General features: G+C 52.5%; 1 protein-coding gene across 1 annotated transcript; it reads left to right on the top strand.

The window, feature by feature from the left end:
• The first annotated feature begins 9,390 nt into the window (after positions 1 to 9,390).
• ERAL1 (Era like 12S mitochondrial rRNA chaperone 1) lies at positions 9,391 to 17,480 on the top strand. Its single transcript, XM_063294918.1, has 11 exons — positions 9,391 to 9,526; positions 9,606 to 9,752; positions 10,722 to 10,849; positions 11,084 to 11,161; positions 12,072 to 12,118; positions 12,211 to 12,272; positions 12,511 to 12,623; positions 13,791 to 14,135; positions 15,427 to 15,576; positions 15,663 to 15,743; positions 16,016 to 17,480. Exons 1-11 carry the CDS (start codon positions 9,406 to 9,408, stop codon positions 16,136 to 16,138), a joined length of 1,395 nt encoding a protein of 464 aa, XP_063150988.1. The 5' UTR covers positions 9,391 to 9,405; the 3' UTR covers positions 16,139 to 17,480.
• Positions 17,481 to 20,571: the final 3,091 nt, after the last annotated feature.

Below are 20,571 nucleotides of genomic sequence, written 5' to 3'. Positions count from 1 at the left end.
CTAAGCTGCTCCTGGTCTTTACTCCAAGGAAATGCTGAGGGTGCTTCTTGCAGGAACACCTGTGGGGTTCTGGATGCCTTCTGGACCCCCCGCAGTCTGCTTTGGAAACTCTGCTACTGAGATTTTGCTGGGGGGGGTGGGGGTGAGGGCCATGCTAGCTAGGGAATCCTGGGAGTTGAAGTCCACCCATCTTCAAGTTGCTGAGGTTGAGAAACACTGCTCTAGCAAGTTGCCCAGGCCAAGGCTGCAGTCAGAGTGAGCATATGCAAGTGGTTGAAGGTAGGCCCTCCAATCCACTGGTGCTCCTGATAACCTCTGGGACTAGCCAATGCCTGCTTCTGTTTCGGGGGGTGGGGGGGTGGGCAGTTCACTGTTGGGTGGGGCATCCCGGGTGGAGCTGCTGATAAGCCAGGATACAGTCCTTTGGACTTGTTGCGGGGAGGGGCTCCTTATCTAGAGAGAAGCAGCTGCTTGGGACCTCTGGTAGGGCAAGAGGTCCGCCTGGATGGAAGACGAAGGGTAGCAGCCATCGCACACTGATAAGAGGCTTAGCGCTCTCCCCACCAGAGCCCCCAAAGATGGCATCCCCTCCTTGACTCTGGCTCTTGGGCAATCTACAAGGGGCACGCTGCCCTTGCAGGTACACCCGCACGGACCCACACTTCTTGTAGGGCCCAAACCTGCCTCGCCTTTTCCTATTAAAATCAGATCCACGGGACCCTGAAGTCACCAGCTGGAGGGTTCCCGATGTGGCAGCATCTTTCTCTGGCCTCCCTCCAGACCCACCTCTGCCCTTTCCAAGGGATTTGGGCCCACCAAGTTAAACAGCTCTCTTTCAGCATCCTGCCTCTTGATGCCTCCGGAAGTCAGGCACCGTCTCTCGGCCCCACCCAGTTCTGTGGCATTTTCCTTCTGAACATGGAGGCTCCAGCAGTCTCTCCTTGCGTTTGTGACAGTTCAGCCTCTCCCTTTCTTTTACAAGAGTTGTAAGTCAGCTGGGCCAAGGGAAGGCTGGGGACGTGGGGCACCGAAAGTGTTTAACTGGGTCCCCTGTCATAGCCTTGTGGAGGAGACCAAGGAAACAAGGCTCATAAGCACCGCCCTGGCTGGGACCCCACTGTTCTATTTTGGCCCTTCCTTCCTTCCTTCCTTTTATGACCTGAAGGGTTTGGGCAAAAGGGATACTTGTCAGATTGGCGGATAAAACCTGGCCAGGGAGGGAGGGGCTGTGGGCTGTAGAACAACATTAATTTATTTTATAAAATGCCTATCCTACTTCAGCCTAAAAAGACTGTTAAGCAGCCCATGCAAGCATAATTCAAACATTTCTCAGCCTTGACATTAGTCCGAATCCAAGAAGATGATCTTCGGTGGTGACAAAGGTAAGGTCCTCGACAGAAAAATTGGGCCAGGATTAGGGAAAGCTGCCTTGGCGGCTGTGCAGGAAGTGGGGATTTAGGGGTAACGGTGGATCACCAGGTGGCCATGAGCAAACCTGTTTTAGTAGCTCATCTCAGGCAGCTTTAACCAAAGCATCACATGGAGATCACAGGAGGGAAGAGATTCATTACTTCTCGCCTACTGGTTACGCTGTCCCTGCAGGATTGTGTCCACTTCTGGACACTGCACTTCAATTTGCCATGGACAGAGAAGCTGAAGCAGCACAGGGGAGACCCACCGGATGATAAAAGGAAACCAAGACTTGTGTGGAGCTGCCTGGCTTCAGCTTGCAAGAGAGAAGGGTAACAGTGGGCATGATAAAGTCACATCCGTGAGACGGGTGGCCTATAAATTCAATAAAAAAAGGTCTACAAATACCTAAAAAGCTGTTGCTTGCTGTTTTGAAACCAATCAGGACCAGTGGGACGAAATTAAAACATTTCAGCAATTTCCTGGTGGCAAGGGGGTTAAAACAGCGGAACCACCTGCCTGCAGCAAAGGCGGACTATCTTCTGTTGGGCGTTTTCAGACGAGAGCTGGATGGCCACCAATGAGGGACCGTTAGCGGATTTCTGCCCTGACACAGATCAAGCCTTGGGCATCTTTTGCGAGGCACCAAAATAAAGATAAAACTTTGATTTAAAAACGTGGCAGAGCGCTTGCAAGACCTTAGGAGCTTCTCAGCCAGTTGCACATGGGGTCACCAGAGGGAGTGCCACCAGCTCTTTGTAAAATTAGGCACAAAAAAGACAAATGTGTAAGATTAAATAACTTCCATGAGACAGGGTGGTATGAAGATGATCTAGGCCAGTGTTTCTCAACCTTGGCCACTCGAAGATGGGTGGACTTCAACCCCCAGAATTCCCCAGCTGGCTGGGGAATTCTGGGGGTTGAAGTCCACCCATCTTCGAGTGGCCAAGGTTGAGAAACACTGGCCTGGGGGCTTTGAACATGAGGCAGCAGGTGAGGCAGTTCCCAGAAAAAAAGAACACAATTGCATTATTAGTGTTATTTATTTATTTATTCAATTTCTATAGCCACCCATCTCAGCAAGTGACTCTTATATAACTACTTAACTTTTAAAAGCAGGGTGCTGCTTTTATTAGTTGGGCCATAGCATCCAGGTCACAGGACAATTTTGCATCCATCCAGCTATGCCTGGAGAGCTGCTCGTCTTCTGGCGGCCTCGTTGCAAAAAGCGCATGGTCAAACTTGCTGAAGGCGTACACCAGAGAACGCTGGCGAGTGGCTCCCCATCAGCCGCAGAGGAGCACCAGGGGGAGGGGAGGGGTCTCTGCCCTGTGCTTATTCCCCAGTTTGGTTAATGAGCTGCATTAAGGGAGGGGTTCAGAGGGTGACAATCACAGCTGCAGATGGCCTAAAACTAGGAGGAGGGCCTGTCACCTCGGAAGAGAAAGAGAAGATTCAGCAAGGTGTAGAAAGGCTCCACCAGCGGGCTGAAATGAGAAGGATGGAACTGAAGGGTCAAGTTCTGTATCCAGGCAGAAAAAACGCAAGGCAGAAACACAGAAGGGCGGAAACCCGGCTTTGAAGCAGTGTGCGGGTGCCCTTATTGGCCACGAGGTAACCCTGGGCCAGCAGCATGATGCACCAGCTAGGAAGGCCAATGCTATCGTGGGGGGCATAAACGGGAGCGCAGGGTCCAGGTCATGGGAAGTAACCGTCCCCCCTGGCCAGGAGGACACAGGACTTGGGGTCCTGTGTCCAGTTCTGGGCACCCCAGCTGAAAAAGGACGGCGAGAGAGAGGAGCGGATCGAGAGAAGGGCTACCAAGATGGTGGAGGATCTGGAAAACAAGCCTTCCAGGGGAGAGCAAAAGGATCCAGCTGTGTTTAGCCCACGGAAGAGACGGGGAGGGGGGCGTTCTCACACAGAGGACAACTTATCTTCTACTGGCTCAGAGACCAGGACCAGACTACAGGGAAGGAGGCTCAGGCTAGATGACAGGAGGACTTCCTGGCTGACAAGCTGTTGCCAGCCGATGGAACAGGCTGGCACAAGAAGCGGGGAGTTCTCCACTGGAGGTCATCAGTGGCTGACAGATCATTTGCTAGAGATGCTCTACAGGTAGACCTCGTTTAACAAACATTCGTTTAGTGACAGTTTAGACTTACAACGGTGCTGGAAAACCAACTTGCAACCAGTCCTTACAGTTATGATTCTCACAGTGTCCCCGTAGTCACATGATCACAATTTGGGTGCTTGGCAACCAGTTTGCATTTATGACCGTCGCAGCGTCCCGTGGTCACGTGATTGCCGTCTTCTACCTTCCCGGCTGGCTTCTGGCAAGCAAAATCAATGGGGAACCACGTGATTCACTTAACAACCGCATGGTTCACTTAACCCGTTAAGCCCCTGTGATTCGCTTAACGACCACCACAAAAAGGTCATAATATCTCTTTATTTATTTTATTAATCAAATTTATCACCGCCCATCTCCCAAAAGGGACTCCGGGCTTGGGTTGGATTCGCTTAATGACTGCTTCGCTTAGCAACCAAAATTCTGGTCCCAATTGTGGTCACTAAGTGAGGACTACCTGTAGTGGATCCTGCAGTGAGTAGAGGGGCAGATTAGATGGCTTCTGCCCTCCAACTATGCAAACTGCATTGAAATTATCCTTTGAAAAAAAAAGATAAAGCGAATTCTCTTTCATGCAATTGAATCAGAACTGGTAGGAACAAAGCAGGAAATAAATGTCTTTGCCTGGCACTGATCAAAAGGTTTAACTTTGCTCTTCTTGGGTCTAACAGCAGCAAGGATTCTTGCCTGGATCAAAAAGTAGACTAGATCTATTGCCACATTAAACCAGTTCCTGAGATGCTTGGCTTGGAGAGGGTGCAGAAGGGACACTGGAATTGATCCAAGCCTCCAGCGTGGGTCTGACCACCTCACAGTGCCCGTGGGTTGCCAGGCACGAGTGTGCATCACGAAACACCTGTTATGGCAACCACTGGGATGTTGTTTCATCCCAGGCCAGTTCAACCACTAGTGTCTTGGCTAGCTGGGGATGATTGGAACGTCTGGAGGTACCAAGCTGAGATGGGCTGAATCCAGTCCAACTATGCTTTGCCTGAAAATGCACTCCAGGAGTACACTTAAGTGCACACTACAGACTAGCACCTGGTGCAGCAGCCGTGAAGGCCTTGGAAAGGATATTCAGGTGCCGGGGTGTGTCTGCATCTACAGAGGTCAGAATGGTGTTTCATGTGTGACCCTGTGGAAGTGAAAGTTGGACTTTGAAGAAGCAAAGCAGAAAGAGTAGTTTGAACTTCAGTGCTGGAGAAGACTCCTGAGAGTACCACGGACAGCCAAGAAAACAAACCAGTGGATAATTCAACAAACCAGCCCAGAGGTCTCACTCAAGGCACCAATGGCCAGGTCCCAGTTATCCCAATTTGGACACATGATGCAAAGAGCCAGCTGCTCTCTGGAGAAGGCTCTGATGCTGGGGAAGGTGGAAGAAAAGAGGAGAAGAGGAGGAGAACCGGCAGCCAGGGGGAGGGACTCAGTCACAGCAGTGATGGGAAGACCTGAAGGGCCAAGCTGGGGACAGATCATCATGGAGAAAATGGATCTGTGGTCCCTAAGAGTCGTCCCTGACTTGAAGGCACATGATCAATCAGTGCACTTAATGGTGATGCATTGTGAGACCTTCGTTATCTGGGCAAATTAACTGACATTTGAACATGAACTGCTAGCCCATATCTGAAACAGAAAGTGGTGGCAAAGCAAGGGTGGCTGATGAGTGAAGGAGGGACCGGCTGGCCTCAGAAGGGTTCAGCAACCAGGGCAAGGCAGATCCGGCACCTGCTGAATCCCACATGTGGAGAGAAATGCAAACGGGTTGCTCGCAGGGCCTCTCGTGGAAAAGTGGGGCAGAGGGAGGGAGCTCAGCTGCAGAGGCAGATTTGGGTCTGCATCCCATTTTACCTTAAGACCCCTGGGGGATGGGGGGCAGGGGCACGATTGCCACTTAACATCACGGGCCATGCAAACAACCGGCTGCAGGCCTGACCCCCGGCCTGGTCCTGGGCGCAGGCAGCAAGGCCAAGTCGTGGGTTGGCTGCGCAGCCCGATGCCTTCCTGCCCAGCTGCCTGCCTGGGCTGGGCCCCTGATAAGGAGAGGTGGGCTGGGAGGACACTCCAGCAGGCCTTATCAGCACTGGACAGGCAAGGCAGGCAAATGCGCTCGCTCGCAGTGAGTCATCGGAGGAAACCTGGCTGGTCTCCCGACCCAAGCCCTCCACCAGGCCCCACCTTGTGTGCCCCCGAGGCCGATGGTCAAAGGCAAAGACTTTTCCTTCACCAGGATGCTCTGCTCCTTGCCCAGCTTCCAGGGCCAAAGCACTTCCCTACCTCAAACACATCTGGGCACCTCCAGAGGCTGTTTTTATAAGAGCCTCGCCCTTGCAGATTGGACTTGGTGGGGGAGGGTTGTATGAGAGGTCCCGAGGCTAAATTCTCCTGGAGTTCTTACCACCACTGGAAGTCTCTTCACCACATCCCAGATACAGGTACAGTAAGTGGTCTGCAGGCAAAATTCAGCCTAGCCCAGACAGCCCCCATTGCTGGCAGAAAGGCCCAGAGGTCCTTGCTCCTCTTCTCTCTCTGAAGTCTGTTGAACTGGTGGTAGCTGTGCTATGGAATAGACTTTCTGCCCATGCTCAGAGGCAGTCCTGTTAATCCTCACACCTGGGCCAATGTGATGGTTTCTCCTTGGTTTCAGGTGACTCTTTTTTTTTTTTGCCAAAGGAGTAACTGAGCCTCATGCCAGAAAGTCCCTGTCTTTGAACTGTTGCTGTCACCTGCATTTTGACTTTGAGCCTGCACTTCAGCCTTGACCGACATGCATTCTGATGCTCATCGGAGCTCACTGACAGAATCAGGGATGCCCAGGAAAGACCAGCTGAGCGAGTGAGCCTGGGGCCACGCGAAGCCGCCCCCTCGAAGGAGAGTGGGAGCCCACGTGGCCCAGAGCAGCCTTATCTCAGCCCCACCTGGTGCCTCGGAGCACTTGAGTTTCCTGGCTGTCTGGAGGGATGGGGCCTTCTGGAGCCGTGCCAGGCAGGGAGGCCTGGCGAGATAGGATACCAGCGCAGCCCAGGCTATAAAAGGGCCTCCTTCAGAAGCCCCCACTCAAGGCGTCTACCCTCAAAGGCACCAGATGCAGGAGATGGTAAGTGCTGATCTGGGGGGGCCACCCCTGGGGTGGGGACCTCACAAACCTTTCCCCTGGTGCCCTGGTACTGCCCTCCCCTGAAGCTAGTGCCAGAAGGCATTCCCTGCAGACCAGACGCCATGAACATTTCGGGGTGCAGGACAACTTGGGAAGGTGCCGTGGGCAGCTCTGTCTTCTGTGCGTCCAGCACCATCGCAGAAGATGGAGACATTTCTCTAACACGCTGCTTTATTGGGTGTGCAAATGTTTACAGCATCTTTCTGTGAGCAGTTGGTTAAGTAAGTTGCTCCGGAACCCAAAGCATAAGGGATTATGCTACTGCCGGTCAAGATTTTATCTATTTCTCGGAAGTTTACAAACAAATTAGGAACTTGTATTTTAATTGTGTTTCAATCCAGCCTGTCTTTCGAAGATCTGGGGAGCTTGATTCTACCACAGACTCTTTTATTAGACAACAACCCCCTTCGGCTGAGAGAGAAATAGTCCTATTTAACAATTCTGTAAAATAAGTCAATAAATAAGTTGAATGGTTTTGTTCCCCCACCAGGGAACGGCTTTATTGATAGGAATTTGCAGATTGGTTTGAAGAGTACTTGTGTACATCTATGTATTTATTTACGTGCAGGTGCAAAGCGTAATCCGAGCACAGCCAGAGAACCCCGGTTTTGGGAGGGTCCAGCCGATACCACGTGGCGTGTTTTAAACTAGCTTTATCGCCCTAACTTGTCTGCTTTTCTCTTTCTTCCAGTTCTCCAGCTTCAGGCACCCCAGAGAGAACAGACTTGCTGGGGCTCCAGGTGGGATATCATCGTATACTGTAAGTTGGAATCAGACACTACAGTATAGATGATGTACTATCTGGGGCTCCTGGGCCCGTCAGGAGCACTTCCCAGCCCTCTGCTCACGGAGCACCTCTACCGTGCTGGAAAAGCCCCTTTTTCCTAAAGGGAAGTGTTTCCGCATGGCAGTCAAGGTGCAAGGCTCAGCAGAAAGCCTTGCCCCTCAGCAGGGAGGAAAAGGAAGGCTGGGCAGCAGGACTGCTATTCTTCATTCTTCTTCCAAGTCAGTCACTTCGGATGCAGACAAGGACCTTTCCCCTCTCTTCTACCTTTAAATACTGGGCCGAACTTGCTACTCCTGAGCCCTGCTGTGTTCCTGACTCTAAGGTTAAGCGCTCCCCGGTGTTCCCAAGTCCTGTAAACCAGGCTTGCTTTATCAAAGGAAGCAGCTACATTTTGCACATGGATGAGGACCCCAAGAAAGCGGTGGGGCAGGGGAGGGGGAGGGGCGTGGCTCTGCACCACAATGCAACGCCTCTGCAGACCTCCTGGAAGACCGACCCTGCGGCGTGTCAGCGAAACCGTTACCATTACTGAGTTTAGTAATGGTAAGGGTTCTTCTGCCCTGCCCACCGGCGCCCGCAAAGCAAGAAGATGCTGGAACAGCATGGCCTCTTCTGCGTGTCTGTGCAAAATAAACCGATTGCTGTGGCCCCGATCCTCCTGCGCCTGCTGCCTTTTATTCTCAAGGGTTGGGAGAAACGGTCCTCGGCTGGGGTGGGTTCCAAATTCAGTCCACACAGCGCTGCATTGCTCAAAAGCTGAGTGGGGTCTGTCCCTCTCTACCCGCCTCGGGGCAATGCTGGGATGGAACTGGACTGGGCAGGGAGGGCCCGCAGCCCACTGAGGATGGCGGTGCATCCTGGGACATCTCCAGGCCCTTTACAGCCTGCCCGGGGGTCCTGCGGTGTCACTGGGGGATTCCTGCAGGTCAAGGCTCGAGGGTGGCAGGAGGAGCCAAGATGTAGGAGCCACTCTTGAAAGAATGGGGATGTGATTGAGGCCCCGCTCCGCTTCTTGCGCCAGCCAGCCAGGTTTGGGGCTTTTCTGCCAGGCAGGGTGGCCCCAAGGAGGCAGGAGGGACGTGCCCGCGGGAAAGCATGGGTGGGTGTTCCTTGGAGCACTTTGCGCCCATCTTTATTGGTGCGAGCAGGGGGTTTTGCACACCCCTTGGCAAAGAGGGTCCCAGAGGCACCCTGGTTCTCTCCTCTGGAGGTGCCCAAAATGCCCTGGGCCCCTCAGAGGATCAGGAGGTCTTCTGGCCCAGCCCCCTGCCCAAGGCAGGAGTCCTCCTACCATCTCGGACCAATGGTTGTCCCGTCTTTTCTTGAAAACCTCCAGAGATGGAGCACCCACATCACTCCTGCTGGGGGGTCCTGGTGGCAGGCTCTTTCCCTCAGAACCCAAGCGGGGAGGCCAGCCGGGCTGCCGCTCCTTCGCAAAAGCACTCTGCATATGCTCAGAGGAACTGGAGGGCAGCAGGGGCTTCAGAGAATGCTCAAGCCTCTGAAACACTTGCAGAAAAGGCGCCCGGGCCGGGCTCAGGTCCACGAAGATCAAAAGGTCTGGAAAGCAAAGGCACTCTGCGTAGGCTCAGAGGAACTGTCCCTCGGGTCTCCAGACATGAAGCCCTGTCTGCACATGCGCGCCCACTCTTTAGAAGAAGGTAAAGCAGGCACTCCGCGCATGCTCGGGTCGCTCTGAAATTAAGGCAGACAAAGAATGCGGCTCCCTCCCTCTCCCGGCTCCTCCCCCTCCGCCCTCCCTCCCTCCCTCCCTCCCTCAAGGCCTCGCGCGGCTCCCCGCGCCGCTCTAGCCGCCGCTCGTCTCCATGGTCGCCCTCCTCCCACAAGGCCTTTCGCGCCGCGAGGGCCAAGATGGCGGCGCAGGACGGCCGGGGCGCTTCGTGAGGGCGCTCGCGTGCCATGGCGGCGGCGGGCCTGGGCCGGCTGGGCTGGCGGGCCTTGGGCCTGGCCGCATCTCGGGCCTGGGCGCGGAGGGGCGCCTCCGCTCGCGCCGTGAGCCTGTGGAACCCGCTGCCACCAGGTGGGGGGACGGCTGGAAGGGGCCGGCGGAGGGGGCGGGCGCGGGCGCCCCTCTAAAGCTCTGCTCCGTTCGGCTCCAGGGACCGGCGCCCGGCAGCCGCTCTGGGCCCCTCCGGCGCGCCGGCACGGCCACGAGTCTGCGCTGGATCACCTGGCCGGGATCGCTCCGGGAGCAGCCGGCCCGTCCCCGGCGGGGCCGCCCCCGCCGCCCGCCTGCGCCTTTCCCGGTAGGCCTCGAGCTGGGCGGGGGGCGCACGGGGGCGCTTGCGCAGAGGCGGGCCCCGCACGGGCCGCCCCGGGTTCAAGCGCGTCGGCGCTTCCGGTGGGCCGGCGGCGACCCGCGCCCAGGAGGGCGTCGCTGCTGCAGACGTCGGCGCGGCTCCCCTTTGCCCGCCGGCTCTTTCCCCCTGGGGCTCGCTCCGGGCCCGCCGCTCAGTCCCGCTTTGGTGGGACAGGCTTTTCCCAGCCCGGCTCTCCGAGTCTGACGTTCGGGGTGGTGGGGCGACGCGCGCTCCTCCGCGGATAACCGAGTAGCCACGCGTCGGAAGCAACCGGGCGGGGTGGCCGCAAGAGCAAGCGTGTGCTTGCTGCTGCCGCCTTTCTGCAAGAAAGGCTGTTCTGGACTTGACCGGAAGCGAGATCCTAGAACGGAAATAGAGCAGCCCTTCTTCAGGGAGGACAAGTACTTCCCCTGGATTTTACAGTGCAGAGAGCGGGTAGGGGTGGAGGAGAAGGAAATGATACTTAGGGCACCTACATACAGGTAATCCTCACTTGTCGACAGCAGCTGGGACCGGAGTTTTGGTTGCAATGCGAAGTGGTCATTAAATGAGTCCAATGTGACTTTACGACCTTTTTCGTGGTAGTCATTAAGCGAATCCCCATTGATTTTGGATCCCCATTGAAGCTGGCCGGGAAGGTCAAAAATGGCGGCCATGTGACCATGGGATGCTGCGATGGTCATAAATGCGAACTGGTTGCGAAGCACCCAAATCGTGATCACGGGACCGTAGGGATGCTGCAACAGTTCTAAGCGTGAGAACTGGTTATAAGTCAGGTTTTAGCACTGTCATAAGTCCGAACCACCACTAAACGAATGGTTTTTAAGTGAGGACTGCCTGTACCTACCAAGCTTTGAACGCTGTTTTCAGGAGCCCATCGTGGCGACCCACTGAATCTGTGCACTGTTCTTGCAGATGAGCAGGAGGCCTTGTTGGCCCACTGCCCTGATCAGCCGGAGAACCCCAAAGTCTTGAGAGTTGCCGTTATTGGGGCTCCCAACGCCGGGAAGTCCACCCTGTCGAACCAGCTGCTCAGACGGAAGGTAACGGTGCCGGGCTTGCATTGTTGTCGTTAGCGCTTGTTTATTATTCACTTCAGTCCCCAAAGCAACTCTGAGCGGCGCCACGTGGGTGATTTACATTTAAACCTCCAGAAGGCTTTGGGAGTCTGGTGCTGCATAAACACCGTGACTTATTAAACTGTAGAAGTGGGCGAATAAGTATAAATGCCAATCTTCAGGCCGTAGAATATAAAACGTGAGTTGTTTTCTTGGCAGATCCTGCCGGTCTCCAAGAAGGTGCACACAACACGATGCAATGCTCAGGGCGTCATCACAACAGAGGATACCCAGCTGGTGGGTAGTCATAAGAATTAGTCTTTTTTCTTTCAATATTGGGAGGCATGCCTTAGAAATCCTGAAGCGCTGCACTGTGGGGAGAGTGGTTCCTGGGTGGTTTATTCCCATTATCTGTTGGCGGGAGCAGAGGCAGTATGATAACAAATTGTCCCTGAACTTGGTAGGCAGGGCTAGCTTTTATGGTTTAAAAATTGCTTAGTCTATTTAATCCTCTCAGAGCATTCACCTCTGTCAACCTTTCTCAACTGGGTGGCTTGTGGGTGTGTCAGACTAAACCTCCACCCTCCTCAACTCAGACCATGATCATGATTCTTAATTAGATTTATATCCTGCCCAGAAGGCACCATGTTGGGAAAGGTGAAGAACGGATCTATTTATTTAGGTATTTAAATGCTTCCCCACCCCCTGCCTTTTTCACAGAGTGAATTCATTCATATAAAAGCATACCATGGAATTTAAAAAATCCGTAGAATTATATTAAAAACACCACTGGTGTCTCTGAGTAAAGTCCTGATAAACCTCCCCTGAAAGGGCTTTCCACAGAGTAGAGCAACATCCATCAGAGCTTTGCTTGTAGTAGCTTCCAGCTGTGTTGTTCAGCAAGGGAGGAAGCTTCAGATGCCAAAAATGAGGGTTTTGAGGTATCTAAAGGATCACATGGTGGATCCTTCCCATTTTTTTCTCCTTGATCCTTTCAGAAGAGATGGTGCCCCTGTCCAAAATGGGATCTTCAGTGTGCAGGAACAGCTTTACTTCACAGCTTGTCCCTCTCTCCTTGAAGCCAGTCAGCGTGACAGCTCAAGGCACTGTGGATGGATAACAAATGTCTTAATTTCTTTTTTGGATATGGCAAAAGTGAAGAAAGTGTCCTGATTTGAACATACTTAAATTCCTCTTCTCTCCCTAGATTATCTTGGACACACCCGGCCTCACCACCTCTGCCAAAGGCAAAAGGTAGGGATGGTTCTAGACAAAGTGTGGGTCTTGGGGGTGGGGTGGGGGGAAGTGTCTGATTTATGACAGATGCTTTGTGGCTTCCATTTCAGGCATAACCTGGAGAAAAACATGCTGTCTGACCCACTGAACAGCTTGACGGATGCAGATTTGGGTGAGGGTTTGGTCTCTTTTTTGCTGCCCCCTGCCCTGCCCTGCCCTGCCCTGCGCTTTGATTGGATGTCATTCTCTGCTGCTGCGGTGGTGGTGATGTGAAGGCAGAAGGGCTGCCAAGGTGGCTCCCTTCTTTCTTGTGCCACAAATTCCACCAAGTTTCAGTTTGCATTAAAATGGGGAGTGAGGAAGGATGGTTGTCCCAAAGTCCATTTCCTCCCTTTTTCCTGTTCTTAAAGTGCTGGTCCTTGTGGATGTCTCGGATCGCTACACACGGGACCGCCTTCACCCACAGGTGCTGCACTGCCTTCAGCAATTTCCGCAGATTCCCAGCGTCCTTGTCTTGAACAAGGTGAGTTTGCTTATAACTTACGCCTGGGGTGTCACCCGTTGGGTCATCTCTGTGACGGGTGGGCCGTCTTTCATTCACCAAGAGCAAAAGAGGCCTCTGAATACTTGTTGCGTGAAGGACTCCTGCCTAGGAGTTCTTCAGTGGCAAGCCAACGTTATTCTCATTTGGGGATTGTTGCTCTCTTGAGGACCGTAGTACGCTGGGAGCAAAAATAACCCTTTCCTAGAGAAAAAAGGTGATCTCGCAGTTTTCTCTTTCCTGTGATAATGCACAAGAAACAAGCTAATTTCACTAAACGTGCGGGAATGCTTTGACTGCACAACCCAGTTGAGTAAAACACAGAGAATGCCTGAACTGGCCAATCTGTCCTTTACTGTGACGAGTTATTAAATTTATATCTTAACCTTTCATCTGAGAGCTCAAAGCACCTTGTAGGGATTAGGGCTGTATCCTGATTTCATCCCCCCTGCAGAAGTCCTGGGAGGCAGGTTGGGCTGAGAGGGAGAGCAAGGAGCTCAAAGGTCTGTGATAGCTGATGGGGGTCAGTCTCATATCCTGGCCTGACTCCGGCATTACAGAGTGCTGCTTGTGGCCTAACGCTTAATCTGCTCATTTGGGTGGAAAACAGCCTAGAAACTCTGGGGAGGGAATCCAGTTAACTTTGGGACTTTACTGTAGCAAAAGGGCCAAATAGCAGAAATATGTTCCAGCAGGAGGGAGGAGAGAAGTACAGGTAGTTCTCGTTTCACGGCTGTTCAAAGTTATGACGGTGCCGGGAAAAACGACTTATGACCACTCCTCATGCTTACGAACATTGCCGTGTCCCCCATGGTCACATGATCAAAATTCAGGCACTTGTATTTACGATGGCTGCAGCATCCCAGGGTTACGTGATTGCCACTTGTGACCTTCCCAGGGAGCTTCTGACAAGCAAGGTCAATGGGGGAAGCCAGACTTGCTTAATAATTGCATGATTTGCTTAACAACCACAGCAGTTCACTTAATGACCACAGCAAAAAAGGTCACAAAATTGGGTGTAACTCACTTAACGACCACACCGCTTAGCAGAAGTTCTGGTCCCAGTTGTGGTCATAAGTCAAGGACAACCTGCATGACTTGCTAATATTCCTGAGAAACAGCTGATTTGCTTCCACTTTTTGGGTTCAGGTGGATCTGGTGAAGAAGAAAGGCCTTCTGCTGGAACTGGTGGTAGAACTCACCGAAGGAGCTTTGGGTGGGAAGAAGCTGGAAGCCAAGTCTATGTACAGGACTGGTGTCTCTCGAGAGGCTTACGGGAAGACCCCCGGGAGCTCCCAGGCCTCCGTAGACACCAGGAGCACTCCTGCAGAGCCCGTGGAGTTTCGGGCTGAGATGGTCACGGCGGATGCGGGCTCAGCTTCTGCAAAGGAGAGCAGCGCCCCGGAGAAGACCAAGTACCAGAAAGGCTGGCCCCATTTCCAGGAGATCTTCATGCTGGCTGCCCTGGAGGAGGAGGAGGTGGACACTCTGAAGGCACGTGAGTGGCAGCAGCCAGAAGCCCAGGGCTCAGCCGTTGAGCCCCTGCTGGTGCGAGGAAGGGCTCGCACTTCATTCCCAGCCTCGTCAGAGAAGGGAGGGAGGAGAAAACGTTTCAGCTCAACAAGCCTGGGCCCGTGGGTTTCCTTTTAGCCTTGAGTTGGGGGAGATTGCCAGTAAAGCTAGTCCTCCGCTCACGACCACTATTGGGACTGGAACTTCTGTCGCTAAGTGAGTGACACCTGATTTTACAACCTTTTTTGCTGTGGTCATTAAGCGAATCACAGTTGTTAAGCAAATCATGGTCGTTAAGTGAATCCAGCTTCCCCCATTGACTTTGCTTGTTGGAAGCTGGCTGGGAAGGTCGCAAATGGCGATCATGTGACCCCGGAGCACTGCAACTGTCGTAAGTGTGAACTGGTTGCCAAGTGCCTGAATTTTGATCACATGACTGCAGGGATGCCACAACAGTTGAAAGTGTGAGGACTGGCCGCAGGTCCCTTTATCCATCACCTTCATAACTTCAAACAGTCACTAAATGAATGGGCGTAAGTCGAGGACTACCTGTACCTGACTTTGTATGCTACAAAACCAAAACAAGACCCTTTTGTGAGCAGGACAGTGCAATGAGAACTAGGTGCATTTGTTGCGATGACAAACAAAGCTCATGTTGGGGGCTGAAGAATGACAGCTTCCCTCCTTTCCCAGCGTGGGGGGCACTGTGGGACCGGTTCAGGTGTGATGAGAGAAAGTATCTCTTCCTCTGGAATGGGGCTCAGCACCTCAGGATGCAGGGACAGAGGCTGGCTTCACGATGCCTTCAGAGATAAATAGGCGAGTCAGGGAGGCCTGCCGCTTGCGTTAACCTGTGACTCTGGCTCCAGTCAGCCTGTCTGCAGAGAACAGATGCTAAAGCAAGCAGGGGAGTTCTGCAGCCCTCTTTGCCGCCAACTGGGAGAAGCAACGGGGTGGGCTGGGAATCAGGTGCTTCGGAGCTACTATAGACGGTGGTTTTCTGGAACCGAAATGGCTGTTGAGCAGAGGGGAGAGCGGGATGGGATGGGCTCCCTTGCGTCTGCCCTGAATATTCAGGAATGAGGTTTCGGTTGTCTTCGGGTGTCCTGGTGGGGCAAGATCTCAGTGGTGGCTTCTCGTGCCTCGCAGAATGGTTGGGCCCGATCTCGAGCATATGCCAGCGTGTTCCTCTCCCCCATCCCCCATCCGCTGGCTCACGTGGAAGCACCACGAGCGGGCGTGACACGGGCGTGGGTGTTCCTTTTGTCCACAGAAGTACCTTCTCAAGCAAGCCCGGCCAGGCCCCTGGGAGTTCCACAGTGAGGTCTTGACCAGCCAGTCACCGCAGGAGATCTGTGCCAACCTCATCCGGGAGAAGCTCCTTGAGCACCTGCCACAGGAAGTGCCCTACGCTGTGACGCAGGTGAGCGCAGCGCCTGCCCCAGAATCCTGCACCCGACCCCCGTGCCGGCAGATTCATAGTAGACCCACGGGCTTCGTTTCTTTCAGAGAACAGCCCTTTGGGAAGAGGGTCCAGGCGGGGAGCTGATCATTGTGCAGAATTTGGAGGTCCAGAGGGAGAAATACTTGGTAAGTATTTGTGCCTGAGGCCTCTCCCCTGGGGGGCAGAATTTCAGTACGGTTATCCTTAGCTTGTTGAGGTGTTGACTACTTTTAAAATCTTTTGAGGGGGGGTAATCCTTAAACTTAGGTTAGTCACAGTATGATCCCAAACTGCAATAAAATTCCAACCACGTAAGGAAGGCTGAATAAGAGGCAAACAAAGTGGGGATTGCAGGCCCCACACGCGGCAGATGGGCCGCCTTGGTTGGCTTTAGCGCTCTCCTTTGCTCTCCCTGCAGAAGATGCTGATCGGCTTCCAGGGCCAGGTGATCAGCAGGATTGCCACTGAGGCTGGCCACGACCTGATGAACGCTTTCCTGTGTGAAGTGCAGCTGAAGCTCTCCGTTCAGCTGAAGAAATGAGCCGTCCGGCCCGTCCACCCTGCAAGGACTGGTCACTCTCGGATGGGTCTCTGTGGGCTTTCCTTTTGGACGCTGCTCCTCTTTGGCCAGATAGCTAACCTGGATGGCTCTGCTGCCCTCAGTTTAGAGTCTCCTCCCTCTCGTGCCAGGGACAGTGGCAGCAGCTTGGAAGCACCCCCAGGGCTCTGTCCTTCCCTCCTCAGGTGCCCCACAGGGCTTCCTGAGCTACAGACAGAGGCCTCGTTGTCAGTGGGTCCGAGCCAACGCCGTCCCTACGCTCTTGCTGGGCAGGAGAGACGTGGTGCCAACTCATGTCTGGTCCCTTGACTTTTTGTGAGTATTGTACTCTTGCCCTGCCTGGGAGAGAGTGTGGCACCCCTTGGCCTTTGGGGCTCCTCTTGCAGATGTTGCCAGAGATGGTGATAGCAGGGACCGCCTGATAGCTTCCTTTTCTGCATGGTGGGGGGGGGGGGTCCTTCGTGAATCTTTTTTCAACCAAGTGAAGGAACCTCTCTCACCTTCACGACTGTTCTTAAGGCAGAAGTGTGGTAGACATGCTGCGGTGCATACATGGCACACCAAAAAGGCATCTGGTGCCACTTCCATCCACACTGATGCAAGAAGGCACAGGGGGAAGGATCGGCCAGGTGTCCTGGTGCTGCCACCTGGCCAGCCCTGAGTCACTTGCTCAGCCCTCTGTGAGTAAAGAATGTTTGGGGTTGGCTGGTCTGGCTGACATTTAATTGGAATAAAATGCGGTTCCTGCTCAAACATTTCTATGTTCTTCTCAGATGACAGGGAAGGCCGTGCTGGGTGAGGGAGAGACAAAGGGTGTTTCACAATCCAGAAGAGGCTGAATCCTGTGTGGACTGTAATACAGGCAACAGCATGCGTGGTAAGGGTGGGCCGGCCAGGTAGCTGAAGTCACCCAGCATCACGCCTCTCCCCCTAGAAAGGCTGACATTGAAAAGATGCTGGAAATTGTAGTTCTGTAGCAAAGAATTCAAATTACTACAGTTTACAGGATGGCTGATTCAGCGTCAGGTTAGAAGAGAGCGGCCTTCCATGCAGCCTCCTGCCTTGGTTTACATACGTTTTGGATGTACGTAATTGCAATCTGCTGATGCAGCGCTAACTGGATTCAGCCCATCTAGGTCAGACAGAAAATTGTTTCCAACAGGGCTTAGTTTAGGGAAAAACTGGTTCTGCCAGATTAGTTAGCCCTAAAGGGTGTCCTTTGCAAGCTATCCCCTCTCAGACCAGTTGTTTGAGTTAAAGCAAATAAAATGTTAAATGTACTCAACAAATGATTAATCAGACAAGCTTAGTGATTTCATTCGCAGCAGTTCAGCCCAAGACCTTTGGCTGTCTGAAGGGCAGGATGCCCTCCTGCCCGCATTCCCTGGTCCTGCGTTGTACTGATGTGGGTGGAGGAGCAGTCCTCTCCACAGCCTTATTTGTACAGGTCACCTGGCATCTGATACTGGATGCAGCAGCATTTGCTGTCTCCACAGGTTGCGTGAGGTGACACAACACACAGGCGAGGCCTGGCCAGGCTGCTTTCCTGTGGCTTGGGGCCATTCTGAGCAGCAGTGCCTGGGAGTCTCCCGGAGAAGATGGCAGACTGAGATTAATGGACACCAACATGCTCATCTTGGGGCCACTGGGGTGCTGGCTCCTGTGGCTAGAGAGGCTAGATGGCTCCTGTGCCCAGTGTCCACTGCCTGAGGAGCCATCTCATCTGGGCTAATGGCAGAGACAGCTCTGGACTACAAATGCAGATGGCTTTGAAGAACTGGGGATGAGGAGATACTGTTGGATTGGAAGATTAAGGTGTGGTTTGGGGACGGGAAGCCACTTTATGCTGCAGCAAGGAAGATTTGCGCGTCTTGGTTATCAACCCAAGGGCCTTTTAAAAATGGCTCTTGCATAGTCTTAACAGAGCTGACAGGTGGCTGATGGGAGCTCTTAGTTTCACCTGGGTTCTTCCCCATATTCCCATAGCGTCATAGCCAAAAAGCCTGCAGGTTGCCAGGCTGGGAAGTTGTACAATAACTTAATTGCATTCTGGCTGAATTCACCAAGTGATTATAGCCGTGATGGTTGAACAGCCCACGGTAGGCTGGAGTCCTAGAACCAGCTGAGATTTAGGGTTTACAAACCTGTGACTGATTTACCCAGCATGCCATACCAAAACTGTGTAATGGCTTATCACAACCCAGGACCCCAGAAATCTGCCAAGCGTAACTGATGGTGTTGATCTGCAACCCTCCTTGCTTTCTGTAATGCCTCTTAGATAGTTCCACTTTAACAAATAACTAGAGATAAGAGGACCCTGTTTTCCAGTTCTCCTGCCAGTAAGTGGAAAGGAACAGTTAATAGCTAACTAGCAGCTGGTTGACCTTGACCACCTGCCCAAAGGGAGACTTCTGTGGGAAGCTGAAATAGGTTTAGCTGTCCTTCGAAGATAGAGGAATGAGTGCTTGATTCACATCACACCCCACATTGGGGGTGGGGTGTTGTTTATTCGTTTAGTCGCTTCCGACACTTCATGGACCAGCCCACGCCAGAGCTTCCTGTCGGTCGTCAACACCCCCAGCTCCCCCAGGGACACGCTTGTTCTTGCGGCCACCCCGCCCGGTTGCTTCCGACGTGTGGCTACTCGGTTATTCGCGGAGGAGCGCGCGTTGCCCTCCACTCTCCCCAGCATCAGCATCTTCTCCAGGGTGTCCTGTCTTCTCATTATGTGGCCAGAGTATTTCAGTTTGGCCTTTAATATCATTCCCTCAAGTGAGCAGTCTGGCTTTATTTCCTGGAGGATGGACTGGTTTGATCTCCTTGCAGTCCAAGGCACTCTCAGGATTTTCCTCCAACACCACAGTTCAAAAGCATCGATCTTCCTTCGCTCAGCCTTCCTTATGGTCCAGCTCTCGCAGCCATATGTTACTACGGGGAACACCATTGCTTTAACTATGCGGGCCTTTGTTGTCAGTGTGATGTCTCTGCTCTTAACTATTTTATCGAGATTTATCATTGCTCTTCTCCCAAGGATTAAGCGTCTTCTGATTTCCTGACTGCAGTCAGCGTCTGCAGTAATCTTCGCACCTAGAAATACAAAGTCTTTCACTGCTTCTACATTTTCTCCCTCTATTTGCCAGTTATCAATCAAGCTGGTTGCCATAATCTTGGTTTTTTTGAGGTTTAGCTGCAAACCAGCTTTTGCACTTTCTTCTTTCACCTTCATCATAAGGCTCCTCAGTTCCTCTTCGCTTTCAGCCATCAAAGTGGTATCATCTGCATATCTGAGATTGTTAATGTTTCCTCCAGCGATTTTAACTCCAGCCTTGGATTCCTCAAGCCCAGCATGTCGCATGATGTGTTCTGTGTACAAGTTGAATAGGTAGGGTGAGAGTATACGGCCCTGCCGTACTCCTTTCCCAATCTTAAACCAGTCCGTTGTTCCGTGGTCTGTTCTTACTGTTGCTACTTGGTCGTTATACAGATTCTTCAGGAGGCATACAAGATGACTTGGTATCCCCATACCGCTAAGAACTTGCCACAATTTGTTATGGTCCACACAGTCAAAGGCTTTAGAATAGTCAATAAAACAGAAATAGATGTTTTTTTGAAACTCCCTGGCTTTTTCCATTATCCAGTGGATATTGGCAATTTGGTCCCTAGTTCCTCTGCCTTTTCTAAACCCAGCTTGTACATCTGGCAATTCTCGCTCTATGAATTGCTGAAGTCTACCTTGCAGGATCTTGGCATGTGGGATGAGTGCCACTGTTCGATAGTTTGAACAGTCTTTGGTGTTCCCCTTTTTTGGTATGGGGATATAAGTTGATTTTTTCCAGTCTGATGGCCATTCTTGTGTTTTCCAAATTTGCTGGCATATAGCATGCATTACCTCGACAGCATCATCTCGCAAGATTTTGAACAGTTCAGCTGGGATGCCGTCGTCTCCTGCTGCCTTGTTATTAGCAATGCTTCTTAAGGCCCATTCAACCTCTCTCTTCAGGATGTCTGGCTCTAGCTCCCTGACCACACCGTCAAAGCTATCCCCGATATTGTTATCCTTCCTATACAGGTCTTCTGTATATTCTTGCCACCTTTTCTTGATCTCTTTTTCTTCTGTTAGGTCCTTGCCATCTTTGTTTTTGATCATACCCATTTTTGCCTGGAATTTACCTCCAATGTTTCTAACTTTCTGGAAGAGGTCTCTTGTCCTTCCTATTCTATTGTCTTCTTCCACTTCCACGCATTGCTTGTTTAAAAATCATTCCTTATCTCTTCTGGCTAACCTCTGGAATTTTGCATTTAATTCGGCATATCTCCCCCTATCACTGTTGCCTTTTGCTTTCCTTCTTTCTTGGGCTACTTCTAGTGTCTCAGCAGACAGCCATTTTGCCTTCTTGGTTTTCTCTTTCTTTGGG

This window comes from Candoia aspera, chromosome 1 (assembly GCF_035149785.1).
Source record: "Candoia aspera isolate rCanAsp1 chromosome 1, rCanAsp1.hap2, whole genome shotgun sequence".
In the NCBI taxonomy this organism is placed as follows: Eukaryota; Metazoa; Chordata; class Lepidosauria; order Squamata; family Boidae; genus Candoia; species Candoia aspera.
Note: the sequence above shows the minus strand (reverse complement) of the source record. Positions and strands in the feature narration are given on the sequence as shown.

What these genes read in the sequence shown, in the direction of transcription:
- ERAL1 (XM_063294918.1), top strand. Translation starts at nt 9,406, where the DNA reads ATGGCGGCGGCGGGCCTGGGCCGGCTGGGCTGGCGGGCCTTGGGCCTG. An exon ending in GTGGAACCCGCTGCCACCAG is followed by an intron (nt 9,527 to 9,605) that starts GTGGGGGGACGG and finishes GTTCGGCTCCAG; the next exon opens with GGACCGGCGCCCGGCAGCCG. An exon ending in CTTGACGGATGCAGATTTGG is followed by an intron (nt 12,273 to 12,510) that starts GTGAGGGTTTGG and finishes CTGTTCTTAAAG; the next exon opens with TGCTGGTCCTTGTGGATGTC.